The sequence below is a fragment of the Lemur catta genome, chromosome 2, assembly GCF_020740605.2.
Source record: "Lemur catta isolate mLemCat1 chromosome 2, mLemCat1.pri, whole genome shotgun sequence".
Taxonomy (NCBI): domain Eukaryota; kingdom Metazoa; phylum Chordata; class Mammalia; order Primates; family Lemuridae; genus Lemur; species Lemur catta.
The window spans coordinates 50,106,518-50,132,193 of record NC_059129.1 but is presented as its reverse complement, the minus strand read 5'-3'; the positions used below and the strand labels follow the sequence as shown (position 1 = coordinate 50,132,193).

General features: G+C 38.8%; 1 protein-coding gene across 11 annotated transcripts; it reads right to left on the bottom strand.

Moving 5' to 3' along the window:
* Nucleotides 1–191: 191 nt before the first annotated feature.
* Nucleotides 192–25,519, bottom strand: NFYA (nuclear transcription factor Y subunit alpha). Of its 11 annotated transcripts, none has more exons than XM_045543641.1 (11): nt 25,017–25,282; nt 24,152–24,267; nt 19,818–19,965; nt 18,263–18,349; nt 15,237–15,383; nt 10,404–10,535; nt 10,104–10,209; nt 8,646–8,812; nt 7,327–7,500; nt 6,394–6,495; nt 192–2,798 (listed from the first exon to the last, which is right to left on the bottom strand). In XM_045543641.1, exons 3-11 carry the CDS (start codon nt 19,890–19,892, stop codon nt 2,745–2,747), a joined length of 1,044 nt encoding a protein of 347 aa, XP_045399597.1. In that variant the 5' UTR covers nt 19,893–19,965; nt 24,152–24,267; nt 25,017–25,282; the 3' UTR covers nt 192–2,744. The 11 variants fall into 11 exon arrangements, with proteins under 11 accessions (XP_045399597.1, XP_045399596.1, XP_045399595.1 ...); XM_045543640.1 differs by having other exon boundaries at nt 24,152–24,236; XM_045543639.1 differs by lacking the exons at nt 24,152–24,267; nt 25,017–25,282 and adding an exon at nt 25,391–25,519.
* Nucleotides 25,520–25,676: the final 157 nt, after the last annotated feature.

Sequence of the window (25,676 nt, the reverse complement as noted above, 5' to 3'; positions counted from 1 at the left end):
TCCAGTAGTAACACCAAATATGTGATCAACCCACAGGTGACGGCTGAGTAGAAGGGCCAAAAGGGAAGAAGAAATTAAGGGGAGATAAAACCAAGAGGCTAAGACACAAGTTTGACACTATCCACAGAGGTAACAATTTCAATATAAACACAACCTAGGACCCAGGGGTTGCAGACTCCTCAAAAGCCAAATCACTTTTCAGTATTTTTATAAATTTATTTTTAAAAAATAACAATTGCAATGACATCAATGATCAATCACCTGTAGTCCCCCTACTGGTGGGGGAAAAAAACCTATATAGTTGAGTCCCAAAGGAAAATCAAAACATTATTAGTATCAGGCACCCTATAGCCAGAAAATGCTCTGTTGGTCCAGTGGTATAGACACTGACATGTTCAATGTACCAGTGCAATTAAAATATATACATTTACAATTATCCTGCAAAAAAAAGCACTCAAGAAGTGACATAACTAGCATTAAACCAATTATTCATTCATCCATTCACTCTTTCTGCATCTGTGAAGTTACACTACAGTCATAAGGAAAAATGAGTAAAATAACTAGTAACAAAGAAAAAAATTCAAACATCAACACCCTGCCCCCACTTTGTGGGCTATTATAGTGTGTTAAAATGACCACAAAAGTGTCATGAGCTATCTGATATGCAATGACAAAATGACAACTGAAGCATTTCAATTCAAACAAAATTCAAACTCCCCCCGACCAAAAAAAATTCAGCAACAATGAGGTTGGTATTACTATGTACAAACTTATAGACACAAATAAATAGCATTTTAGAACTGTTGGTGGCTTGAACACTAAAAAGTAGGTTTGAGAAATTTCTTTCTGAACTCTGCATCCTGGACTCCTAAACAAGGAATATAAATTCCTCAGTGTTTTTAGTAATCTAGCATCTGAAAAACTTTACCGAATAAGGTTAATATATGAAACACTTGTAAAGAGCCAGAGATTTCTAGCGAGCTTACCAAAGGATCAGCCCTTTGGCCATCTGGAAGCCAGGACAGATTATTAGATCCCCTGGGCTAGGAAGATTTCACTTCCTGTTTCCTTTGCATAGCTCTGTACCTCTACTTCTATTGTAACAATGATCTCCCGTGATGACGTTTTTGTTTGGAGTTTAACTTCCTTTCTGTTCTTAATATATTTAGACTGAAGTCAAAGAAGAAAGGACCAATCTTTATTCTTGGTATTTAAATCAACCCCAACTGTTCTTCAGAAGAATTTCCTTCTTTGCTTCCAGAGAAGGCAGCCAACTCTTCTGAAATATCTTAGTTCTCCCAGGGTTCAACATATAGAAAAGAAATACATTTCTGAGGCACAACCCATTCTGGGAACTACTGCCCAGTTCCTGACCCTGCAGGCATCTCTATTTCCAGTTCTGCAGCTTACTTCCACAGGATGGATGCAATGTGAAAACCTTTCTGTGCAAGGCCTATGGAAAAAGGGAAACAAATGAAAACTGGCACCAAAGAATCAGCTGCCACGGGAAGAATGAGAATGTTCACTCTCTGGGGCCAGCACAATGTGTGGTAAGAGTGAAGCCAATATCCACCGCAAGCTCTAGCAGGTAATCTGGACTATGTCCAGAACAGCGTGAATAAGCAGTGCTTTCCAGAAATCGTCAGGGACCAAATCTCAGACATCTCCCTTTCAGTGCTTGTTAAAAGTTTTAGTGTAAATGTAAATTAGTCTCTTTATCTTAATAATCCATCCCAGGTATCCATCCACTGGAGAATCATGCTCTATGACAACATAGGGGTATATGTACTACTGTCTCTTTCTCTCCTCCTAGGCTGACAATTCCCCAAATGCTGTCACAAAGCCTATGATTGAAAATCACTAGTTTGGCTCTCTGTTTAAGAGTTACTACAAATGTCCTCGGCTCTTGGGCACAGAAGTTGTTGAACAGTTTTGTTCTCTTAGGAAAGGCAGTTTCCAAGTCCAATACCCTCTAAATTCTTAGAAGTAGCCACAGCAAGAACCACGGTCCAGATGACCTGTCAACAGAGGGACAAGCAGAGCACAACTTTTCAAAGCCAAAAAAAAAAAAGAGAGAGATTCAGCAATGTATATTTTTAGTGCTCCAGTCTTTTATCATTGTACCCCCAGTTAGCTTTTTCTTGGTTGGAGTCCAAAGATACCAACCTACCATCTGGGCAGACAGAAATTCTTATTATTACCACAGATTGGATGAATGTATCTTAGAGAATTTATTGGATGGAACTTCCCCGCCTGGAAGCCATCTCTGAATATAAAGTGTCCATTTAGTCAGCCAGAGATCCCTGACCAGAGGGATGGATGCTGTGTAAATTCCATGGGAAGGAGTAGGCTGAAAGGCTTCTCCGATTGTAGTTCAGGTTGAGAAGGTTGTTCTTCCTTGCTGAGGTGGCTGGCTGGCTTTACCAGTCAATATAAGTGCTTGCATACTGCTGGGCTGGCATGTGTCTCCTTGCATCATCCTAATCCATGAAACATCAATGTCATCAACAGTCTGAAACAGGTCCTGACTAAAAGAGTAAGACAAAGGCTTGCAACTTCAATTTGCCAGACATCACTGCAATTATAATACTGAGCCACTTATTAAAAACTAAGTGGTTTCTGTCCTGTAGAAAAGGGCAGAATGTGATCATCAGTGTCCCATTGGAAGAGCTGATCAATTTCCTGGAACAGTGGAAACAGTAGCAAGGAATAGACCTTGATCAGTTCCATCATATGGCCTGGGGTTAGGACACTCGGATGATCTGTGTCATAGCTTCTTCATCAGCTTGGTTTGGATCCTAGAGACAAAGATGGCAAAATAATGATTAAAGTCTTTTGCAAAAGCAAGAGGGAACTCCTGGCTCTCACTACTTCTCCTCAACAGAATACACACAACTTTGCAGGCCTGTAATGCATCTAAATCTGCACACATGGCTTAAAAAGTGCAGCCTCTTTAGGCAAGAAGAGACAATAAACCTTATTCTTAAGGGGATACGTGTTTGGCACTCCATGGCCAAATACTCCAGAGTTGCTAGTCTATCTCTTTCCTGAGCATCTTGTGTTGTACTCTACCCTTAAGGGGTTAAGGGTATTCAGGTGGCTAAGAAAAACATCCAGAGAAACCATGTCATGCTGTATTTTTGTAATTATTTTCTGATCATCACATTTAAATACTGAGTACTTGGCAGGGCAGTAAAGTTTAGAACTTTAGTTCTAAACTGTAAAGTTTAGCTGTAAAGTTTAGAACTTTAGAATCTAAACACTTTAATGCACTCATTTTGTAGACAAATCTGAAGCTCGGATGGGTAATCTGCCTGGACTAGATTTAGAAAGTTACTTAGGAGTCCAGCAAGAGCTAACTCCCAAATCTCTCAACTCCCATTTAATCTTCTTTCCACTAAACTCTGTGTGCTACTTCTTACTTAAGACCTGCAGTATTAACACCAGCATCAGTCCTTGGAGGCTTTTTACAGCACTCCACAAGAATCACCTTTAGTTTCCCCATACCAAGGGCCTGAGACCTCAGTAGGCAACATTGAAGAAGCTGAAAAATTCCTGGAGGTGGAAGGACTGGAGCTAGGTCTTGAATAATGAGCAAGAACAATAATTAGCATCTACTACACACTTACCATGCACTAGGTACAGCACTAAGTAGGTGCTTAATGTGGATTATTGCATGAAATCCCCACAGCATTCCTATTAAGTATCCAATGGTATTCCATTTTACAGATAAAGATAGCCTTTATCTATAAAATAAAGGCTAAAAGATACTCAGTAAACTGACCAATGTCATATTGTTAGCAAACAGAATTAGCAGAGTTCCTAGGACAATACACTCCTAGAGCTGGCAGACCACACTCACACTGCACGACGGAATAGCAATGACAGCAATGAGAAAGGAGAGGCTCTCACACTACCAGTGAGGACTAATAGCACTGGAAGAGTTGTTAGTGCTTGTTGGGGCTCAGAAACTGATACCCCAAAATATGGTCCTTTGACGTGCTGAACTAAAGAAAAAGCTGTAAGGTCTCTCTGACACCCATCCTCCCCCCATCTCTCAATCTTCTTTTTCTCCCAAAGCACAGGATGAATTTGGTCTCTGAAGTTCCTTATCTGCCTATTATCTGGACCTGCCAAAGAAGAAAACAATTATCTCTGGTCCTTTCCCTGAGTTTTCATTAAATGAACTCATATCACAGGAACTAAGACTGAAGTTTGTCAACAAACTTGAGAAAGACTTTTGTCACAAACGATAGTGTGCTCTGTGGGCCTTTTGTTTCAGGCCATTGTATGTTCTTTAAGCACAATAAATTTCCATAAAAATCACTTACTACCCCCCTAAAATCATCTACACTTCCCCATCACCCTTTCCCCAAGCAGGGTATATAATCATCTGTACCTCACTGGGTTACTGGGTGGTCATTCTCCTATAATGCACCTGTGCTATACACTTTAACATAAACTCATATGCTTTTTCACCAATTAATCTGCCTTTTGTGAATTGGTTTTTCAGTAAAGCTTCAGAAGGCGAAGGGGAAGTTTTTTCCCTTGATCCCCACCTGCTCTAGTGTGGGGACACTGAGGAAACCTGGTTACATTTGTTTAGAGGGGTAATGAGGCAAAGGTGCTTAGAAGTTATAAAGAAATAGTTTGAGACTGGATGCAGTTAAGAAATAGGGAACTAGCATGCATCATTGAGCAGGGGACTTACAGGATTTAAAAAAATACTGTCTAATAAAGACTGATCTGGCAGTACTACATAAGGTCAATTAGTGGAGATTAATTGAGATTGAGAAGATACTGCAATAGTGCAGGTGGAATGTGATGTTCATGCAGAATGAAGTTATCAGTATATGGGAGGAATCCATTAATTCCACATTTACTTAAAGCTTGTTCAGAACTGGACACTAAGTCCAATAAACACAACTAAGTTAGCACTTAAACACAACTAATTACTTAAATAGTACTAAGTCCAATAAATACAACAGAGAACAAAACAATCCTTTAACCCCAACACAACTTGTAGTCTAGTGAAGAAAACAATTTTGAACAATTAAACACAACCATTCAATTATTATTACACTCAAAAGAAAAGGAAGATGTAAAAAAATAGGGAGATAGAAGAGATATGCTCTATATAGAGTGGGGTAGGCACTGCCTCTTAGGTTTACACCAAGACCTAAAAGATAAAAGAGAGACAGCCACGCAAAGAGATGAAGTGAAGGGAATTACAGACTGGAAATTGTTAAGGACAAAGGCCCATGGCAGGAAACAGCATTGGGCAGAGAGCAAGAGCATAGACAGCAAGAAGCAGGAGGAAATGAATCTAGAAGTAGACAGGAGCTGGAACATGCAAGCCTTGATGGCCATGGCAAAAATTTTGGATTTCAGTCCAAGTGCAAATGGGAGAGGATGGGGGCTGAAGGAGCTTGAGGAGAACTGTGACGTGACAGGATATACACTTTAAAAAGATCACACTAAGATGTGTAGAATGGACTAGAGGGGGACAAGAGTGGAAGAAGAGAGACCAATTAGGCAACCGTTTTCTTAATCTAAGCCAAAGAAGAGAGGATTAAGCCAGGCCATCAGTTGGGAGGGAAAAAATAAACTAACAAATTATATTTTAGAGATAAAAACCAAGAGGACTTCTTCAAGAATTGGACAGTTCCAGCTTTAACAACTAGGTGGACAGACATGTCACTTGTTGAGATGTGTGCTTATGTATAATAAATAAATAAATTAAGAGTTTTGTTTTGGATATACTGACTCAGAAATGCTTGTAAGATAACTGGTGGAATTAGATGGATGAACCAGTATGAGTAAATTCTGGAGTTATACTAACTGGTTTTGAATTTCAGTTGCATTATTTTACTAAGTATTTTACCTTGGGCAAATTATCTCTCTAAACCTCAGATTCAATTGTAAAATGGAGATGATTATTTTTTTTTTCCCACGAGGACCAAGTAAACTCAGAGATGATAATTCTTATCTCATGGGGCTTGAAGGTGCTGTGAAGATTCAATTAAAAAAAAAAGATGTTTCAAAAATTTCTTAATGCCTCTCACATAAGTTTCAGCTGCTGCTGTTACTCTTACACTAAGAGACAACGAAACTTGTTCCTTGAAAATTAAGAAAAGTGAGATTTTTAAGAAGCAATTAATAGTAATAATTTGCAAAGGTGAAGAGGGAACAAAGGCCACTGAATTAAGAAACTTTAGTGCTTTTGAGACCAAAGGGAATCTAAAAAGATAAAATACTACATCCAGTTTAGAGAATGTGATTAGTCCCTGAGTGTGAAAATAGCAAGAGGACACCTCTGAACGCTTAACCGTATAAATAAATAAATAAATATCTAATAATAAAGAGAAGAATAAAAGGTATAAATCTTCTTACCTGCATATGAGGACTATCTTTTTCCTTTGGAGAGAAAAATCGCCCACCTTCACCACGCTTCCGTGCCATGGCATGACGGTGCCGAGATTCATGTAGGTATTTCTACAAGAGAAATAAACCATTTAAATACTAGCCAGAACCAGCATAGTTATTTAATGCACAAATTTCATCCTGAAAAGGTTAAGACAACTGTGATCAAAGCCACAAGGGACAATTATGACTCTGAATGACGAAGAAAGCTTTGGAGAAAACAGTTAAGTGAATAAGATAGCAGCTAACCATATATATCTACCATAAGAATGTGAATGCTAAATCAATTTTTAAGAAAGTATTGCAGAGATCACTACCTACACCCCCCAATATATACTCTTTCCTTTTGCTTTAATAAGAGGCCAAATTTTAGTTGGGCAAATGGCTGCTCAGTAAAAAGACTATTATGTCCCAGCTTTATTTGCAGGTTAAGTGTGACTAGGTGAACAAATTTTGGCTAACAAGATGTACAGAACTTCTTGGAAGTTTCCTTGAAAGAGAAACTTTTTTGTTCTCTTTGCTCCTAGGCTGGAGCTCAAGCAGTCATCTTGGACTACGAAGAGTAGACTAAGAATATTAGCAGTAAGACAGAAGAATGAGTCTTGAGAACTGTGGAAATGAGCTACTGGTCCAGGACAATTTTATCACTGGACTTTTTTTACATGTAAGAAAAAGAATAAAATCTTGTTTAAGCCATTGAGGTTTTTTTGATTGTTGTTATAGTTGAAACCGCATACAGTAATAACAAATGCTAACTTCTACAAAACCAGCTATCTAACTTCTATCTATCTAACTTCAATTGTTTGGAAGGTACTCAAAAAAACAAACCATATAAAAGACAATTTCAAAAGTAGAACTCTGCTGTTCTCTTTCTATATCCTTCCCCATGTTATTTTTACATACCCTTCTTTCCTTTGGAATTTTCCCTTCTGCCTCTAGTTTTGCCCGGGCTTGCCTCCTCTTAAGAATACGGTGGTACTGTTTGGCATTCACATAGAGAGGCTCTTCTTCGAGCATCTCTGCTCCAGGTAGAGGGATTCTTTGGATAGCAGGCACAGAGCCAGCCCCAGGTACCATCTGTGTGAACAGGAAACCAGAGCTTATTAGTGGCAGAAGTATGGACACAAGAAACAGTTTCTTGGTCCCTGTTAATCTATTTTCTTCTGAATGCCACACAAAAAAGTAACTTTTATGGGGTACTTGATTAAGTACAGATTCCTGGAGAACATTTATACTAAACGTCTGCATTTTAAACAAACACCCCAGATGATCATGTCATAGGGGGCTCAGGAGCATACTCAAAGGACATAACCATGCCCACATTCATGTCCACAGGTGGATCTATTTCCTAGGTATGTCTGCTGCCATCTAATAGTAAGGAACAGGAGTCATAAGATAATAAAACAGCAAAAAGGAAGGCAGGTACAGATTGACCAACTGCTACTAAATGCCAATAGTCACAGAAATAATTTTAATTACATAGTTAATTTACAATATAATTCAATCCTAATTTTTCTAAACAAGCAAATAAAAAACAAAACAAGTAAAACATTTTACCGTATGTATGAGGCAACAAGTAACAGGGTCCTGTATCCCACCCCCTGCCCTACTACAAACACTGTGAATGGCTGTATTGATTCTCCTGTTAGTTTCCTCCACCTCTGTGCAGACTACTACTACTCATTCTTAATTTATCCATTTTAAGTCCTGTGCACTAACATCCTATTTTGACATAGGAGGATTTAGCTTTCACTCACCCCACCCAACTCTCTTTCTCTATCCTCCAATATATTTATATCACATTTTTGGTTTCTCTATTAATTAAAATCTTTGTAATTTTTAGTTTATGTCTTATTTCATCCACCATAGGCAATACATGTTCTATTACCCAAAGATTAGTGCCCTATCCTTCCCTTCATTATTTGAATAGAATTGCATAAAATCAGATAGTTATACCTGTTTATCCACTGTTATATCTCCAGTGCTAGAATAGTCCCTGGCACATAGTAGGTGCTCAGAATTAATTACAGTTTGTCATAATGTTATTGTAAAAGTAGATCACTGTAAGTGTCTTAAGGATCAATCTCAATCCCAAGAGGTTAACGTTATAAACACATTTTATGAGACATCAAGTTGCAAGTTTGAGAAAATTTCAAAGACAAAGAGATATATAAAAAACTATGTTACATGAGAACAGAAAGCTGAAGAATCAATTTTCTTACCATGACCATTCCTCCTGAATTGACCACATTTCCTGCTACTGGCAGTGTCACAGTGACAGTCCCTTGCCCACTGCTGGTTGTGTTGGTATTAGCTCCTGTCTGAACAATCTGTGCTCCTGCCAAACTGGCTGCAGGGATGGTGATCATGCCTGAAACAGGGACTGTAACTTTAAGAAAACAAAACATAAAACAAACAAAAAAACAGGCACACAGAACAGAAAGAAGGGAACATAGTTAGTCCCTCTTCTATCTGGCACACATTCACTCACCCTGGAAAAACATACCAAAAGACACAAGGGGAGAAAAAGTACTCTTCCACTCTGGTTTGCTATACAGAATCCAAGTAATTGCAATTATTGAAATTCTATTAACTGTCTAGGACCTGGCTCTGAGTAAATCTATCCTTGAAATGGATACTTCCTTGGGAATTCTAGTAACAGTTTTCAAAAACTGAGAAAGTTTGGAGGCCTGCCCTCCCATGGGTCAATCTGACTACAGCTATATCCACTGCTCTTGTACATATGAACAATCTGTTTCAGGGTGGAAATTTTATAAACTATAATTTATTTACCCCAAACAGACCAAGAGTCAGTTGCAGGATTAAAATTTACAATCAAATAAAACATTCTAAGTCCCCAAACTATCAAAAGCAGCATTTGAGGATCTGTTCACCATTCTGTTTGAGCTCTTGCTGGGGCTCAATCCATTTTAGGCCCTTCTCCTGAGTTGTATGAGAGCACATGGTTACTACTATACTCTCTGGACCTTGTATAACACAAAATTTTAACCACAAGTCAAATCTTTAGCCATGAAATCTAAGTGAAATGTCCTTTCTTGATTTAACTATCCCATTATCTAACATATGCTTCCAAAAGCCTTCAAGTCCAGTTTGAGCACTCCTCCTCCCTTATTTGTGTGCCATCTATTCCTGTAACACACTTCTATAAGGCCCTTGCATAGTATTTATTTGTTCACATGTCTTTCTCACAAAACTAGAGGCTCTTTGAGAACTCTTCTTTCTTAGTAAAGTGTATATAAAGTAGGTCTATAAGAAGTCTTTTTGGAATACATTAATAATGGAGTGATCCTGAAAAAAATTACAAAAAACAAGCAACAACACTCTGGAGTGGTTCCTGATCAGTTTCTACCTTTACCAATTAAAAAAACTCCCTATTTCCAATCTTCTATTTAGAAACATTTCTTCCCTAAAAGCATTAAAAATTTACACAATCCCTGGGACCAGTCTTAATGGACACTGTAGGAACCCCTACAAATGGAACCAGTATTGGTCACGTATGGTGACAAGAAACCAACAATCAATGGAGAACTCAAAGAAAATTTTTTTGTTCAAAAAATACATCATGTAGAGTTCACCACTAAAATTCTGAAGCAGGTGCCCAAGGGACAAACAAAAATGACGGCCCAAAGAGTCCCAAAGAAACCTATGGGGATACTTACCTTGCTGGAGGATGGTGCCATCTGCATTAACCGGCTGATAGACAATAGTCTGCCCTTCAGCAGTTTGTGCCACTTGCTGCCCCTGGACAGCAATCTGCTGCTGTGTCTGTAGGAAATAAAGACACAATTCAATAAATTCCAAAGACACCCACAAAGAAAAGAACCATGTGGTCCTTTAAAAAAAAATTTTTTTTTGAATGGTTTTCTTCCCCATTTCTACCACACATGAAACATTTGACTCAGTTATCTGACTCGTCCAAAACAGAGTTGTGTTCCTATGCTGACAGCCAGAGGAATTACCTGAGTCTGGCCAGCGGTGACGGCTGTCTGGGGCTGCTGGATGATGATCTGCTGGGTTTGGCCCTGCTGGCCCTGCACCTGCACAGCCTGCCCACCCTGGATCTGTATCTGTCCAGGCGGGACCAACTGTATCTGCAGTAGAAAACACAAAGAAAGGATAGCACCTTATTGACACTGGTCTCTTTTGGTCCGAGTGTTAGTTATCCAAATTTCTCTAGAAAGCAGGAAATGTTCAGAGGAAAAAAGACAGGAGTCCTGTTCTGCCCTCAATTAATGAACTAGAGATAAACTTATTTCCTATTTATGAAAAAACCAGGGAATTTTGAACACTGGATACCCGATGATATTAAGAAATCAGTGTCAGTTTTTTGAAAGATAGTGGCATGGTTACATATTTTAAAGGCACGTTCATTTGAAAATACACTTTGAAGTACTTTTTATAGACAAATTTTATCTGTAAATTTGTCAGAATATTATGTATCCTAACGTAGTATATTCAAAATGTATTCTACGCTAGTCAAATGTTGATCTGACCACAGCCCAGGTCAACACCTTGATGAGGGCCTCCAGAGAGATACCGAGAGGACCTAGGTAAGCTGTGCTAGGATTCCTGACTTACAGAAATTATAAAATAAATGTGTGTTGTTTTAAGCTACTAACTTCTAGGATAATTTGTTATACAGTAATAGGTAACTAAGGCAATGTAACAGATTATATTCCTCTTATTCCTATTTCCAATACCCTCACCAATAGTCAATACTGTCATTAACATTTGCCAATTTTTTTGTTAATTTATATTTCCTATTTTCTTCCTAGGTTTGTATAGCTAAACCTCAGACAGCAATTATGGAAAGCAGGGATCCTATGTTATCCAAATCTATTTTCTTTCTTGTTTGAATGGCTGTAGCCACTTTATTAGGAGTATAATCAGAAACCTGACAAGATTGAAAAATATTTCTCTGAAATTTTGTAACTTAAACCGTAACACAACACTTTAAATAAATGTTGGGTGTATAGAATCCTATTTCCATATAGTGACTACTGGACACATTTTTTCTGAGATCAAAAGACAAAGCACTTAGGAGGCCCCACAGCCCAATATTTCTAGCATTTTACATTCAAGAATATCCCCAAACCCAAAAGAGTTAGAGTACACAGCTACTAAGTTTCCCCCTTAGTTCCCTCATTTCCCCTCCCCTTAGTTCTTTAACCATTCATTCATTCCATCAATAAACATTTTTGACTGGACTGTTCCTTCAACAGAGCTGGCAGTTTGGAAGGAGGGTATGTTTTCCAAACATTTAAGCTCAAAATCGTCACTTAAAAAGTGTTGGCAAATGAATAAATAAGTAAACAAATTTATTTGGTTATCTAAATCTATATCATTCTTGAGTTCCATATAGGAAAGTATACCTGTTTATATTGGCTATTAGAATTTCCTCTCCTATATGTTCATATTCTTTGTCTGTTTTTCTACTGCATTGTTGTTTTTGTACGAATACATAAAAATTCTTTATATATTCTGAGTACAAACCCAGTTATGTGTATTAAAAATACCTTTTCCAAGTCTGGACCTTGTTTACCTTTACTTATAATATTTCAATGTATACAAGTTTTAAAGTAATCAAATCAATTTGTTTTTTTTTTTTTTGTCTTTAAGAAATCCTTCTCTACTTTGACAGCATAAAGAAAATTCTTCTGTATTTTCTCCTAAATTTTCCAAATGCTTTTTTTTATTTAGATCTTTAATCCATCTAGCAAGTATTTTTTAATATACTATGAGGTAGAAATCAATTTTCTTTTTCTGTATCATTCTTGAGCCATTTCTTCACTAATATGCTTTTGTTACATACCAAGTTCCAATATTTTTACATCTATTTTTTGGTTCTCTACTGTGGTTTAACTGTCTTTATCAGGCCAAAGATCTTAACCTAAAATTGTATGTAAAATTTTGCAAGTATCTGGACATCTGCTCTTTTACTTAGAGGGCAGAGAATTTCACTGAAATTCTAAAATGGAGAATACCATCCAAAAAAGGTTAAGAAGTACTCTTCTTTAAAAAATGGCCAGAGAACACTAATGAGAAACAATCTCTTATACAAAAGGAATTAAAGCCTTAAGCATTGTAAGGGAGGCTATGGAATCTCACCTAGAGCTTTAATCACATAACAGAAAATTTTTCCAGCATGCTTAGTTATAGCCCCACTTGAACCAGGGAAATAAAACCACCCTTTCAAGATCTCTTACAGCAAAACAATACAAAACAAAGCCCCATAAAACCACAGAATTTAGAGCTAGAATGAACCCTAGATCTTGCCCAACATAAACTGTATTTTTGGATGAGAAAAACAACAACTAAATGACTTGGCCAAGGTCAAAACTTGTTTAATGGCAGACCTGGTAATGAAAGTCAGGTCACTACACTCACAGAACACTGTTCCTAGCTCTGAATCACGGTGTCTATATTCAACAGTGAAGAAGGTGCAGCAAGTGGGGCGGGAGTGGAGAGGAAGGACAGAAATGATATAGCATGGGAAACAGAAGAGCACACACTCAAAATACATTTAAAGCCTCATACATTTATGCATGAGAAATGTGCAAACTGTTTTTAATCCCAACTACAATTCTATCTTGGCAAAAATAAGCCAATAGGCTTAAAAATGCTCTTACCCTTTGCCCAAGCAACCCTCACTCCAAAGAAATTACTTTAAGAATTCAACTGAAAAATATTAATGAAACTATCATGACAAAATACATTTACAGCAACTTTACTAACAAAAGCAAAAAACAAAACAAAATCTTTAAGTATACTTTGTAAATTGAAAATTATGATTCATCAAATTGATTGAACATTATGAAAGAATTAAAAATGACAACCAGGAAAACCATGTAGAAATAAGCTAAATTAAACAGAAAAAAAAGCCTACATGCATAAAAAATTATGTCCCCAAAATTTTGCATAAAAACACAAGGGAATTTGCAAAGATAACAAGTTTGATTTATAAGCAGTGTGATCATGGCTGATTTTTTTCCAACTCATATTAAATTCCTCCAGAAAAACTAAGACATTAATGTGATTGTTGTAACTGCTGAAACAATATAAAGATACAGATACAGTAAAAAGTTAAGTTTTCCCTCATCCCCTTTCCATGCTCATAAACATATATACTCTGGGGGCTTGGGTATTAATTACAAAGATAAGATCACACATTATATATTTCTCTGCAAATTATTTTTCACTAAAAATGTTTCATTATTAACCACCCCCAAGTCAACAGTTCATCCCTTTTAACGATGACATGATACTCCATATATGAATATATATTATGATTTATCTATTTCTTTAACTCCATATATGAATATATATTATGATTTATCTATTTCTTTATCCTTATTAATGGACATTCAGATCACAATTTTTTTTTTTGCTAGTTTAATGCTGTGATGAATGTCTCTGTAACGTCTCCCTAGATATTGATGCTTTTCTTTCTATAGGATAAATTCTCAGAAGTGGGACTGCTAGCTCAAAAAGTTTATGTATTTAAGTGATAGTGAGATGTCTTTCCAAAATAACTTTATAATCTGAAATTACCAAAAATAATGGTAATGGTTTCCTTTTCTCCACATCTATTTTTGCAGTGGATATAATCCCTTTTTAATTTCTGCCAACTTGATGATAAACATTCCTCTAACTTTAAAATCTGACATTATAGAGTTATATGTAACATTCCCACACATTTCTTTTAATCTTTATCTTTCTCTTATTTTTCAATCAGTCTTTCAAATGGATTTACTTATATTATTGGTCTGTTTAAAGAACCTGGCTTTCTACATTTTTGTTAGGTTTCTATTTAATTTTGACCTACTTTTTGTTCATTTTGTTCTTTCCCTAACGTCTTAAGAGAAATATCATTGCTTTTCATTTCCTTTAAAGTATTTAAGGCTATAAATTTTGCTCTAAGTATAGCTTTAGGTGTGTGTAATAACTTTAGACTGAAAAATTTTCTTTTTTAGTACTTGTTAGATAACACAAATGACAAGTTACATGAAAATAAATGAAAAGAATAACATTTTTGACTGAAAACAACAATTTCCAAAGCCGACTGTTAAGTTCCCTCCCCCAATTCCCCAAGAGTGTGAACATAAGTCACACCAATGAAATACTTTATAAAGTAGGTTCTCATCTCTTTACAAAATTCCTCAGAGCAATTCAAGATGATGCTTAATATCTTAATCCTTACTGGAGATGTCCAATTTCTGCAAAATTCTAGTTTATATCACCGGTACTACTACTATAAATGTGGAAAACCGACTAAATGCAAAATGGGGGTTTCCGGAAGCAATTAAACGCAGCATCAACTATCAGTTTATAACAATCTAAGTCTTTAAAACCTCTACTTTGGGCCAGGCACGATGGCTCACACCTGTAATCCTAGTACTCTGGGAGGCCGAGGTGGGCGGATTGTTTGAGCTCAGGAGTTCGAGACCAGCCTGAGCAAAAGCGAGTCCCTGTCTCTACTAAAAATAGAAAGAAATTATATGGACAGCTAAAAAATATATATATATAAATTAGCTGAGCATGGTGGCACATGCCTGTAGTCCCAGCTACTCGGGAGACTGAGGCAGGAGGATTGCTTGAGCCCAGGAGTTTGAGGTTGCTTTGAGCTAGGCTGACGCCACGGCACTCTAGCCCAGGCAACAGAGTGAGACTCTGTCTCAAAAAAAAAATAAAAATAAAATAAAATAAAATAAAATAATAAATAAATAAATAAAAACAAAAACATGAAACCTCTACTTTGATATACTGTCAAAACATTTTTTAATATCACTCACCTGCTGCAAACCCTGTGTCCCAGACACAGGTACTTGCATGATGGTTTGACCTTGTCCACCAGGGACAGCCTGGACCATGATAGGTTGGCCAGTTGATGTGATTAACTGGCCTCCACTGACCTGCACCATTAATGGCTGCCCCTGGACCTAGAATGAAATAAAATAAAAACAATGAAATAACATAAGACACCAAATGGTTTTTACCAAAAGACAATCACTGGAACTATTTTGTTGCCTTGCTAGACAAGGAAAAGGTAGGAGAGACACTAAGAAAGTATGTCTTGAGTCCTTGAGTTATCCTCAAATTATCTGTGGTATCACCAAATGCCAAGTTCAACACTTTATGGTCAGATACAATGGACTATAGCCGGAGTCTTTGGGAAGTCTCAATAGATAAAAGGCAATTAGCACCAAACATAGGCTAAAACCATGACAAACATTTAAAATCAAGATGCCAATGCTATTTGCCTTTTTAAACTAATATCCAGGAATGGTCTCTAGTTAGGGCTGGAGAGGAGGCAATGAGAGGGAGAGGTGATGGTGGTAATGGTGGCTGAGTGCAAATTCTAAATAACTTGGAGAAAGTAAACCAAACTGTACCCAGCAATGACTCCAGGAAACTGAGTAACAAGGCTCTGGAAGCTTATACGGAAGACCCTTTTCTCGCCATAGTCTATCAAGCAAAAATGAAATGTATGCCTTTTACCCTCTTTACCTCACTCTGTGAATTCTAGATATGTTTCTTGTTTAAGGAGCTCACTACTAAAGACTTTCTGGAAACATTTTCTGGTCAGTTTGCAATCTCCACAGCAGAGTTCCTCATGTTGGACCCGAAATACCTGCAGTTATTTTAGCTTTACCAGAACCAATGACAAATACTGAAATTACAAAGAGCAGTCAAGTGTACAAATACAATTCCCAACTTTCAGGGTCGTATAAGTAAACAAGACTACTCTAAAAGCCAGGTCACTGCAAGTGCTCTGTCACATCTTGAGTCTCAATACAAAAATACCCAGTAGAATGCTTTCTGGAAGCCAAAAAATGAGCCACTTTAGAAAAATGATCAACATAACAGCTAAAAATTCAAAACTTTCATTTTCAGATTCTATCTTTGTTTCAAGGAATTATTTGTCACACAATAAAAGACTATATATATATAATACATATAGAATGAATATGTAAAATATTCATTCTTAATGATAGTGCAAGTATGTTCAAACAACGGCAATTAATTAAAAGATCAATCTGTCCTAGATGAGCAGGTCAGGTAGTAAGACCCTCCTACCACCACCACCACCACCACCACAACTGTATCAGAATTACCAGGAATATTCCAATCCTGGGTTTTGTTAAACTGCCCATTGAGAACTCCAATTCACTTTTAAGGAGTTTACAGCCTGGCTCTCATGCTTTCTCCTTCCCTTACTTCCCCATTCCAAACCAAATTCCCTTTGCTATACCAATGTTTGCATATTCTGTATTATGAAAGATTTCTCAGAATACTTATTACATGAGTAACTGAAAGAACCATTTAAATTTCTCCAAATATAATGATATCCCTAGAGGAAAGGTTTCTATTTTTTCTGTAAAGTGTTTCCATTTCTTTTAAACAAAATCTATATAAGCAGGGAACACAAGTTTTAAAACATAAATATCAATAATTTTCTGGCTATCCTTCACTTTAATTTCTCCCCCCACTGACATGTCATTGTGCACATGATAAATGATTTGAGACTCCAAAAAGCCCACTGTATTTACAACATAACAATGATTACAAGGACACATGCATCAGACAAGAAGCCATACAGTTAAGAGCATGTTACACTCCCATTCCACAAATGGTTAATGACAATCCAAAATACTGTTTTATCTATGAGTAAGATGAAGCAAGCATGGAAAACATGAACAAGCTGTTGGACTGTGAGATTCGAATACAGTTTGGGAGTAACTACAAGCTCAGCTTCTTTTAGCCTAATTTATATTCAGAATTGGCTGGACATCATCACCAAACACTAGTGATGGCGGGGTGGAGGTGGGACTTAAAGGGTAAAGCAAAATAATTATTAATATTATACAATAAAGGGCAGTTAACTGCAGGATGCTTAGCAGCACTAGTATTAAATAATAGAGTGAGATGCCAGTTCTATATTCTAGGTCCTACTTTAAATCATTTCTAATTCAATGGAGGAAAAAAGGGCACCCAAATCTTGCCAATTTCTCAAAAATATTAATATAGTCATTTTAGTAAAAGTAACCTAGACACAGAGTATACTTGTGCTCCCTAATCCTATTTTTTACAGTAACTGGCCAAATTATAGCCCCAATTTAGGATAAACTTGGCCATACATAATGTTAAAGAACTGCATTGGTTAACTAAGAATTCTTACAGTGGCTGTAATACCTAAGACTTATAGAAAGCATATCCATCCCTGCCCAACCAAGAAGTATGTGGGGTAATCTCTGCAGAGATTTAGTAATAAGACAGGTCATTATTTCCCCAGGAAAGGTAGTGAAAAAACGTCAGTTAAGATTAGCAGGACTCAGTGCTTAGATAAAACTTGCCAAGTGTAACAATTATTTTGCAGTTGAGTTGCCCTTTTAATCAAAATAAAGCACAATCTAATATAGTTCATGTGTGTCTTTACATATGTATATACTTCCTTCACTATAATACAAATAATCATTAAGTTTTATCATGTAATTGACACAGAGTTCAAGCTCTGAATAAGTTCTAATGCCACGTGTAAGAATTTCTTCCTGTCACTTAAACCATTTCTTTTCCAGGCATTCCCAAAGCAGCACACTAGCCAAATGCAATTTGCAAGAAAATTGATACAGGCTCACTACATGACTTGGCACAAAACATTAGGAAACTGGCATCTTATAAGCCTCAAAGAAAAGTTAGCAGCATCAAAGACATGCAACCGACTTTGCCATTCCTACTTGAGATCCTAATACAAATAGCACCAGACATGAGGAGAGTTGAAGCTCATGCAGTGCTCACAGAGAATCAGAGAGGGCACCACTACCTGGAGGGTCTGGACTTGCTGGCCTGAGGCGGATGCCACCTGGGCCTCAGTCTGCAACTGGACAGCAGTGACACCACCCTGCTGCTGAGAACAGGAACAGGAAGAGCTTGAAATGTGCCAGGAAGGAATTGTATAGTTCATGACATGAGGTCACCTCCTTACCTCTTGAGGGAGAGGGAGGGAAGTCTTTCCAAAGCCCCACTCTACCCAGGACTTTCAAAATGTAAAGCTGTTGTGTTGAGCGTAGCAGGATCAAAGATATTAGCCCTTGTCTCCACTTCCATGATGCAAAAACATCAAAATAGCTGTTACTATTAACACAAAAATCTGCAAGGCAGTCCTTTCTCTTCAGAAATAGGAATTTGATCCTTCTGCTTATACAATTATTTTAATGTTCTTTTTATCTCCTCAAATGAGTTCATAAGAACAAATTTATCAGGTTGTAACAGCCTCAAGTGACAATGAACAATTTTGGGGGCCTAAATGCAATCACCAAGAAAGGAAGAATAAACTAATCACTGTGAACCAAAATCATCTTCATTAGGTCACTGCTCTTGTGTCCTAAAGGTAAGATTATTTCTACCCCAACTGGACTGCTTCAGAAGCCATGGTTTCAGTGATCTAACCTTATTTTTATATCCCCTAATGGTCAGTTTGGACAAAACAAAAATCCACGCTCAAGGCTATGAATGGAGGACTCTGAGGAAGCCCCTTCTCTAAGGCACTTGCCAGAGTCACAGTATCTGTGTGGAAGGGAAGGCCAGCAAGAGTTTAAATAATTAATCTCTTTTAATCAAGAGTGGCTGCTTCCTTTGATCATTAGATCAGAACAATTCTCCATCAACATTACCTCTGCATTAGCTAAGTTCTCTTTTGAAAATAAAATATTCCCAAGATAACAATCTTGGCCTAAGGTCAAACTGAAGCATAATAAATTTCTTTTCTTCTAGGAGTGGGGGAAAAAAATGAAGTTTTACTAAAATAAACCCAGGCATAAAGCATCAGAAAATGCGATCTGTATAGAGATTCAAGAAAGCAATCTATCAGTTAGGAATAAACCAGCAGCAAGAAATTCCTTTCTAATATGTACTTATCCATAAGAGTGGCTGTCTAAACATTATCCTAATGTTAAACTAGAGCTTTGATTAATAGGTAAAAACAGTAGTGGACCAAATCAAAGAACAGTGGATTTCCTGGAAGTTGACTATCACGCTTTGTCTGTTGTGGCCAAACCCTTACTAAACCACAAGTTAGCTCAAACAAAAAGAGAAAACAATAAATTGAATCCAGGAAAAAACAAACCAAAAAACCCTCCAAATTTCCATCTGAAAAATAGACTATGTTCTTTTTACTTTTAATGAGCTAAAACGGACAATTTATTATTAAACCAGGTCCTCATTAAGAGCAGATTCTAAGTGGTCATGGACTGGATACAGCACTTCACAAGCTATCACACACAATATTTTACAAGATCTGGTACTTCTCAAATAATTCTCCATGGTAATATTCCAACCAATTGAGTAGTACTGTTAAAAGTAGTTTTACTTCATACCTGCTGCTGAATCTGTCCAGCCTGCACAACTATTTGCTCTGTGGAACTATTGCTGTTTGCTGTATATTGCTCCATGGTCCCTCCAAGTTAGAATCCTGTCCACAGTGAGCTTCACTCTGGAGATACTAGAAGACTATGAGGTGCACACCTATTAGAAAGGTTGGGAAAGAAACTAAAGTGAGATTGTTGATAAAGGCCTGGCCAGACAATTAACCTTGATAACTTATCACTGTACTTTCTTGGCAAGAAAACAGGATAAGAGAATAGGAAATGCTTATATTCAGTATCACTGACTATAATCAGGATTACATGGTACAATCATAACAACAATATAATGCTATTTTCATATTCTTTAAAATGCTTTTGGTCATTTCTTATTAGCAACCTTACCTTCCAGATATTACCAGAGCAACACTTGCACCTTAGAAATACTCATTAAGCTACAATATTGCTTTGTTATAAGAACTACATAACACTTATTTTCAGGTCTGCATTATACTTTAAAGAATAAAGTTACACTGTAACACATAATTGTTGCCCACTAACCATGTTACTCCAGTCTGCTACATATGGTAAGCACTTTGAAATGCATCAAAAAATAAGATGGATTGATAGATGAATGGATGGAGAGATAGGTATCTGGTAAGGCAAGTATGATACAATGTTAACAGTAAACTATAGGTGGTAGGTATACAGGCGCTTACTATAAAATTCTTTTAACTTCACTGTATGTTTGAATATTTTTATACTAGATGCTGGGAAAATATAAAATTTAAAATAAAAATTAATCAAGCCCATTACTCATAACCAAGATGGATGTAACATAAGCGTATATGAATCATAAATAACAGGTTATGCCATCACAGCAAGATGGCCACATGGTTCCCCAAAGCACTGCCCTTGCTCTAACAGAATGCTCACCAGGCAAATTTCTAGCTATACTTTGGATTTACATATAGATTGACCAACAAGGAGCAAATATGATAAGCAACACATCTTGGTAGTTATTTCTCACTGCATACTCACCAACCAGTCTCTTCTGAATTGGTTTACTAAGTCTGTTCCTGAGAGATTCTAGGCATGGTATAGAAAATCAGGTTTTCAGCCAGACTAAGTAGCTCTGCTAGGGAAGTTAACACGCTTTGTCTCTAATGCACAATACATTTATGTTTCTAAACTAATAAAATTAACATCATAAGAGAATATATATGATTTATGTGAAATCCTGAAAATAGTAATGTAGAGACAGAAAACAGATCAGTGGTTCCCTGGGATTGGAGAATGGAGGGAGATGCAAAGGGGGAGGTGAAAAAGCACTAGGAAATGTCTGTAGTGATGAAAGTGTTTTACATCTTCATTGTGGTGGTGGTTGCATAAGTGTATAAATGTGTCAAAACTCATCAATATGTACACTTAAATGATTACATTTTGTGTCTAAACTATATCTCAATAAAAAGTTGACTAAAAAATAAGGATCATAAAAGGAATGTCTTCTGTATTTCAACACTTCTCTCACCCTCAAATCCCCTTCCTATATGAGATCCTTCCTCAACTGATTTCCAGAAATTTACATAAGACTAAAATATATCACAAAGCACACAGTAATGACTAATAGTTAAGACATCAAACAGATTTTTTTCCTTACTAGTTTATCCTGGTAATATATATGAGTCAATTTAAGAACATTCAGGCCGGGCACGGTGGCTCACGCCTGTAATCCTAGCACTCTGGGAGGCCGAGGTGGGTGGATCGCTCGAGGTCAGGAGTTCGAGACCAGCCTGAGCAAGAGTGAGACCCCGTCTCTACCAAAAACAGAGAGAAATGATTTGGACAGCTAAAAATATATATAGAAAAAATTAGCTGGGCATGGTGGCGCATGCCTGTAGTCCCAGCTACTCGGGAGGCTGAGGCAGGAGGATTGCTTAAGCCCGGGAGTTTGAGGTTGCTGTGAGCTAGGCTGATGCCATGGCACTCACTCTAGTCCGGGCAACAAAGTGAGGCTCTGTCTCAAAAAAAAAAAAAAGAACATTCAAATCTGTTATACTTTGAAGAATAAAAAAGGAAACAGCTTCAGATCTAGTAGCAATTCTCTCTCACATTAATGAGGAAGTGATTCAGCTGTAGCATGATATTGAGACCGTTAATGGTGAATTCTATAAGCAACCAGCTTCACTGAAGCCATATGTTCCTACTACTGTGAGCTTCAGTTAGCAGAACTGCAATATAATTTGACACACTGTCTGTCCTAAAGTGCTTCTCTGCCCAAGATCATGACAAAATTAAGCCAGGCAGAGTTAGTCTGTCCACATCTTGCTCGTAACACAAAGTTTTGAATTTTTTTCCTCAAATAGAGAGAATCAGAAAAGAGAGTGTGGGGTATGTGCTTATTCTGGCTAGCATAAAAATTCTCTTCCTATATCATCCCCACCCCACCATTTCAAGGCTCAGAAGCTGAAATTTAGCCGACCACTAGGAATTCATCTATGTGAACCAAAATTTCCAGAAACCCAACTAGTATAAGGATAGGAAAAGCCCTCAAATTACCATATTTATTTGACAATGACTACCAGGCAAAGACTAGAACAGTAGCTTTCTAACTTTTTGGACCACAACCCACAGTGAGAAACACATTTTGCTATTTCAACTCAGTGCACACATAACAAAACATATGTAACTGAAACAAAAGTTTCCTGAAATAATATTTATCCTTATACAACATAAGATGTACTGATATTTTCTATCATAAAAAATTATCAGCAGCACTACCCTATTCAATTTATTTTATAATTCAACAAATGGGTCTTGATACATGCTTAGTAAGACTAGACAGACAACAAAGCGCTGTCCAGCTTCCCCATCATCCTATAGGTTTCTGGATTGGAGCTTCCTAATTTGTTACTTCTCTCCACTAATGATGTGCCAGACACTATTCTAAAGGCTTTAAAAATAAAAAAGAAGGTCACAGTGGCTCACTCCAGTAATCCTAGCACTTTGGGAGGTTGAGGTGGGAGGTGAGGCATTTGAGACCAGCTTGAGCAACATAGCAAGACCCCATCTTTACAAAAAACCAAAACAAATAAAAAAGAAATCTGATGACGATCTTAACTTCAAAGAGTCTTTAACTTTTGTAACATAGTGAAAACGTGTACTAGAATCCTGAGAGAGAAACAAAGTAATATGGGAGCTGGGAGAAAAGTGATTTCTTTGTGAGGGCAGACATTTCTTCTAGCTGGGGATAAATCAACGAAGTCTTTAGAAAAGGTGTCATCTAAACTGGTCTTAAGTGTGAGAAGGATTCAGCTACGTGATGATGTGGGTGGGGGTAGAGTACTCCAGGAAAATTTCGGCATATGAACAGACTAAAAGACCCCATGTCCAGAGAGAAGCACAAGGGGCCACGCTACCATCTCTCAAAATGCAAGGCAAAGAAGTTGTTCCACAGACAGATGGAGACTCTAGAGATGTTTAGCAAAAAAAGTGACTATATTATAGATGCCTTTTAGAAAGATGTCTAGCAAAAGTATTTGGTGGTTTTGATGTTACAGATATACCCATTTTTAAATTACCAAGATTAAAACATCTATTCCAAAGGCAAATATAACCTGCCCCATCTATCAATATGGATAATGTAGGAATTAAATGAATTTAGAAAATATTTAACAACAAAGAAAAACTCATTATAAAAAGTGAGAACAAAAATTGTCCCCAAAGTTTTAGTACTGGAAAGAGCACTGGACTAGAAGCGTCCTGAAATCTGCCAGTTGTAGGACCTTAGTAAATGTGACAACTTACTCTGTGTGCCAGGGAATGCACCAAATACTTCACATGAGCAAAAATAATTTTTAAAGTCCTACGACAAAAAGCTTTCCTTCCCCAAAAGAGGTCAGCCAATGTTAGGGGGCAGAACCCACAAGTCAGAAAACTTGTTTTTCTGGAAAACATACAGTTCTAGATCCCTTCTACCTGAACCTCCAGACAAAATTGCTTTCGAAAAATTCCTTAGCAAGATATACAAGTGTTTTTTACTAACTAGGCTTTCCTGCCTAAATTCTCACTACTACTGCCCACTTTCCACCTCAAGCACACAGCACAATATGAAGCCCCGGCACATGCTTCTCTGTGAGCAATGCTCTTTCATCTTTCCTGCCTGAGGAAATCCCACCATCTGTCAAAGCTAATCGAAAGTGTGGTGGTGAGAAGCATTTCACCGAGGTTGTTGCTAGTTCAGGCATCAATACCTCACAGCACTAAACTTTGCTCCTTTATAGCTCTAACCGTAGGCATTAACTAGCTGTTCACTTGCCAGTCTCCACCAGGCAGGCACAGATACTTACCTCCACCCAGTCCCTCCTTAGCACATGGATGATGCCTGGCACATACTGCTGGATAATTGGTTGCCACCGGATATTTACTCTCATCCTAAAGAAAACCCCACAACACTCTTAAATTTCTAAATATCAGTTGAGAAAAAGTTAACACGGGATTAGAAAGTGTATCAGAAAACAACCAAAAGCCTAGCCTGACACATTCAAAGTGACATAGAAAAGTGAAACCAAAAAAAAAAAAAATATTACTGTACTACATTCCCAAGGAAGAATTCACAGAATGAGCAATGGACAAGACTATTAACAAGAACAGCAAGTTGCGCTGCCTCCAGGAAAAAGAATGCACAAGGCTATCAATCTTCTAAGAGTGAGGTTCTAGGCACCAAATGGCCTGGCCTCAAGCCCGGGCAAGAAAGGGAGACCGTTCGGTTGGGCTCCGAGACGGAGGTGTGCGGTTCAGCGACGGAGAGCGGGGCGGGGAGGAGAGGAAATGACGAGCCAAAGGGGGTGGTAACGGCGCCGGGCCGGAGACCCGGGCTAAGCGGGCCGGGAGGAGGGGCGCGGCGGGGCAGGGGGAGTGGGCGAACTAGTGGACCTCCTCCCCCGACCCGGGCGGCTGTGGGGGCGGGCGTGCAGCACTCCGAGGCCACCGCCGCACTCACGGCCCCGTGGCCGCGGCGCCCACCCTCCGCAGGCCTCCCTCCCGACCCAGAGGGGTTGCAGGCAGATTCTCCTCACGAGCGCTGTGGGGCGCGGGCCCCGCGGGACGTGTTTCCCGTCTCAAGGGCCGAAGCGTAGAGTGCAAGGGCAGGTTTAAGTGTGAAGCCGGAAAGATAAGGAGGAAACCGCCGAGGCCCGGGGCGCGCGTGTGTACCTGAGTTTAGGGGCATTCGCGGCAGGCAAGCCCCCCACCCCCAAGCCTGGGGCCTGAGAACCTGGGCCTGAGGGTCGGGGAAAAGGAAAGCACTCCCAAGTGGCACTGCCACCATGCAAGGGTCGGGACCCTGAAGTGCCCGCTCCCGGGGGCGCCATTCTCGCGCGGGGCGGCCCCTGCAGGCCTCGCCCGGGAGTGCCCCGTGGAGCTCGCAGGCTCCGGGCCCGGGCCGCCAGCCGCCCCGCTCGGCTAGGCTCAGCTCGACTCCCGGGGCTCGACGGGCGCCTGGGCCTCTCCTGAGTGGTCAGCGAGACCCGCCAATCGGGGCGCTGGGGCCGGCTCTGGGCCGCTGGATATTGGCTCCTCACACTCACCGTGCCTCGCTCCCCCGGTTCGCTGCCCGCGCTGATTGGCTCGAGTACCGGACTCCGAAACCCAATCAGAGGCTCCAGCCGCCGCTGCCGCCGCCACTGCCGCTGCCTCGCAAAATGGCGAACGTGAACAAAGGGGAATCGGGCCTCCCTCCAACCGCCTCCGCGCAGGCGCCTCTGAGACCACGCCCCCTAACTCCAGCTCCGGGCTCGCTCCACCCCCCCGGAGGAGCACTGCGCAGGCGTCCCTGGAAGCCACGCCCACCTCCCCTATTAGTTTCCACCTCCA

Coding starts and splice junctions, on each gene's coding strand:
- NFYA (XM_045543639.1), bottom strand. CDS start 19,892: ATGGAGCAATATACAGCAAACAGCAATAGTTCCACAGAGCAAATAGTT. Junction 7,501..8,645: donor ATTCAGGAGGAATGGTCATG/GTAAGAAAATTG, acceptor CTGTTCACACAG/ATGGTACCTGGGGCTGGCTC. Junction 6,496..7,326: donor AAATTCCAAAGGAAAGAAGG/GTATGTAAAAAT, acceptor TTTCTCTTGTAG/AAATACCTACATGAATCTCG.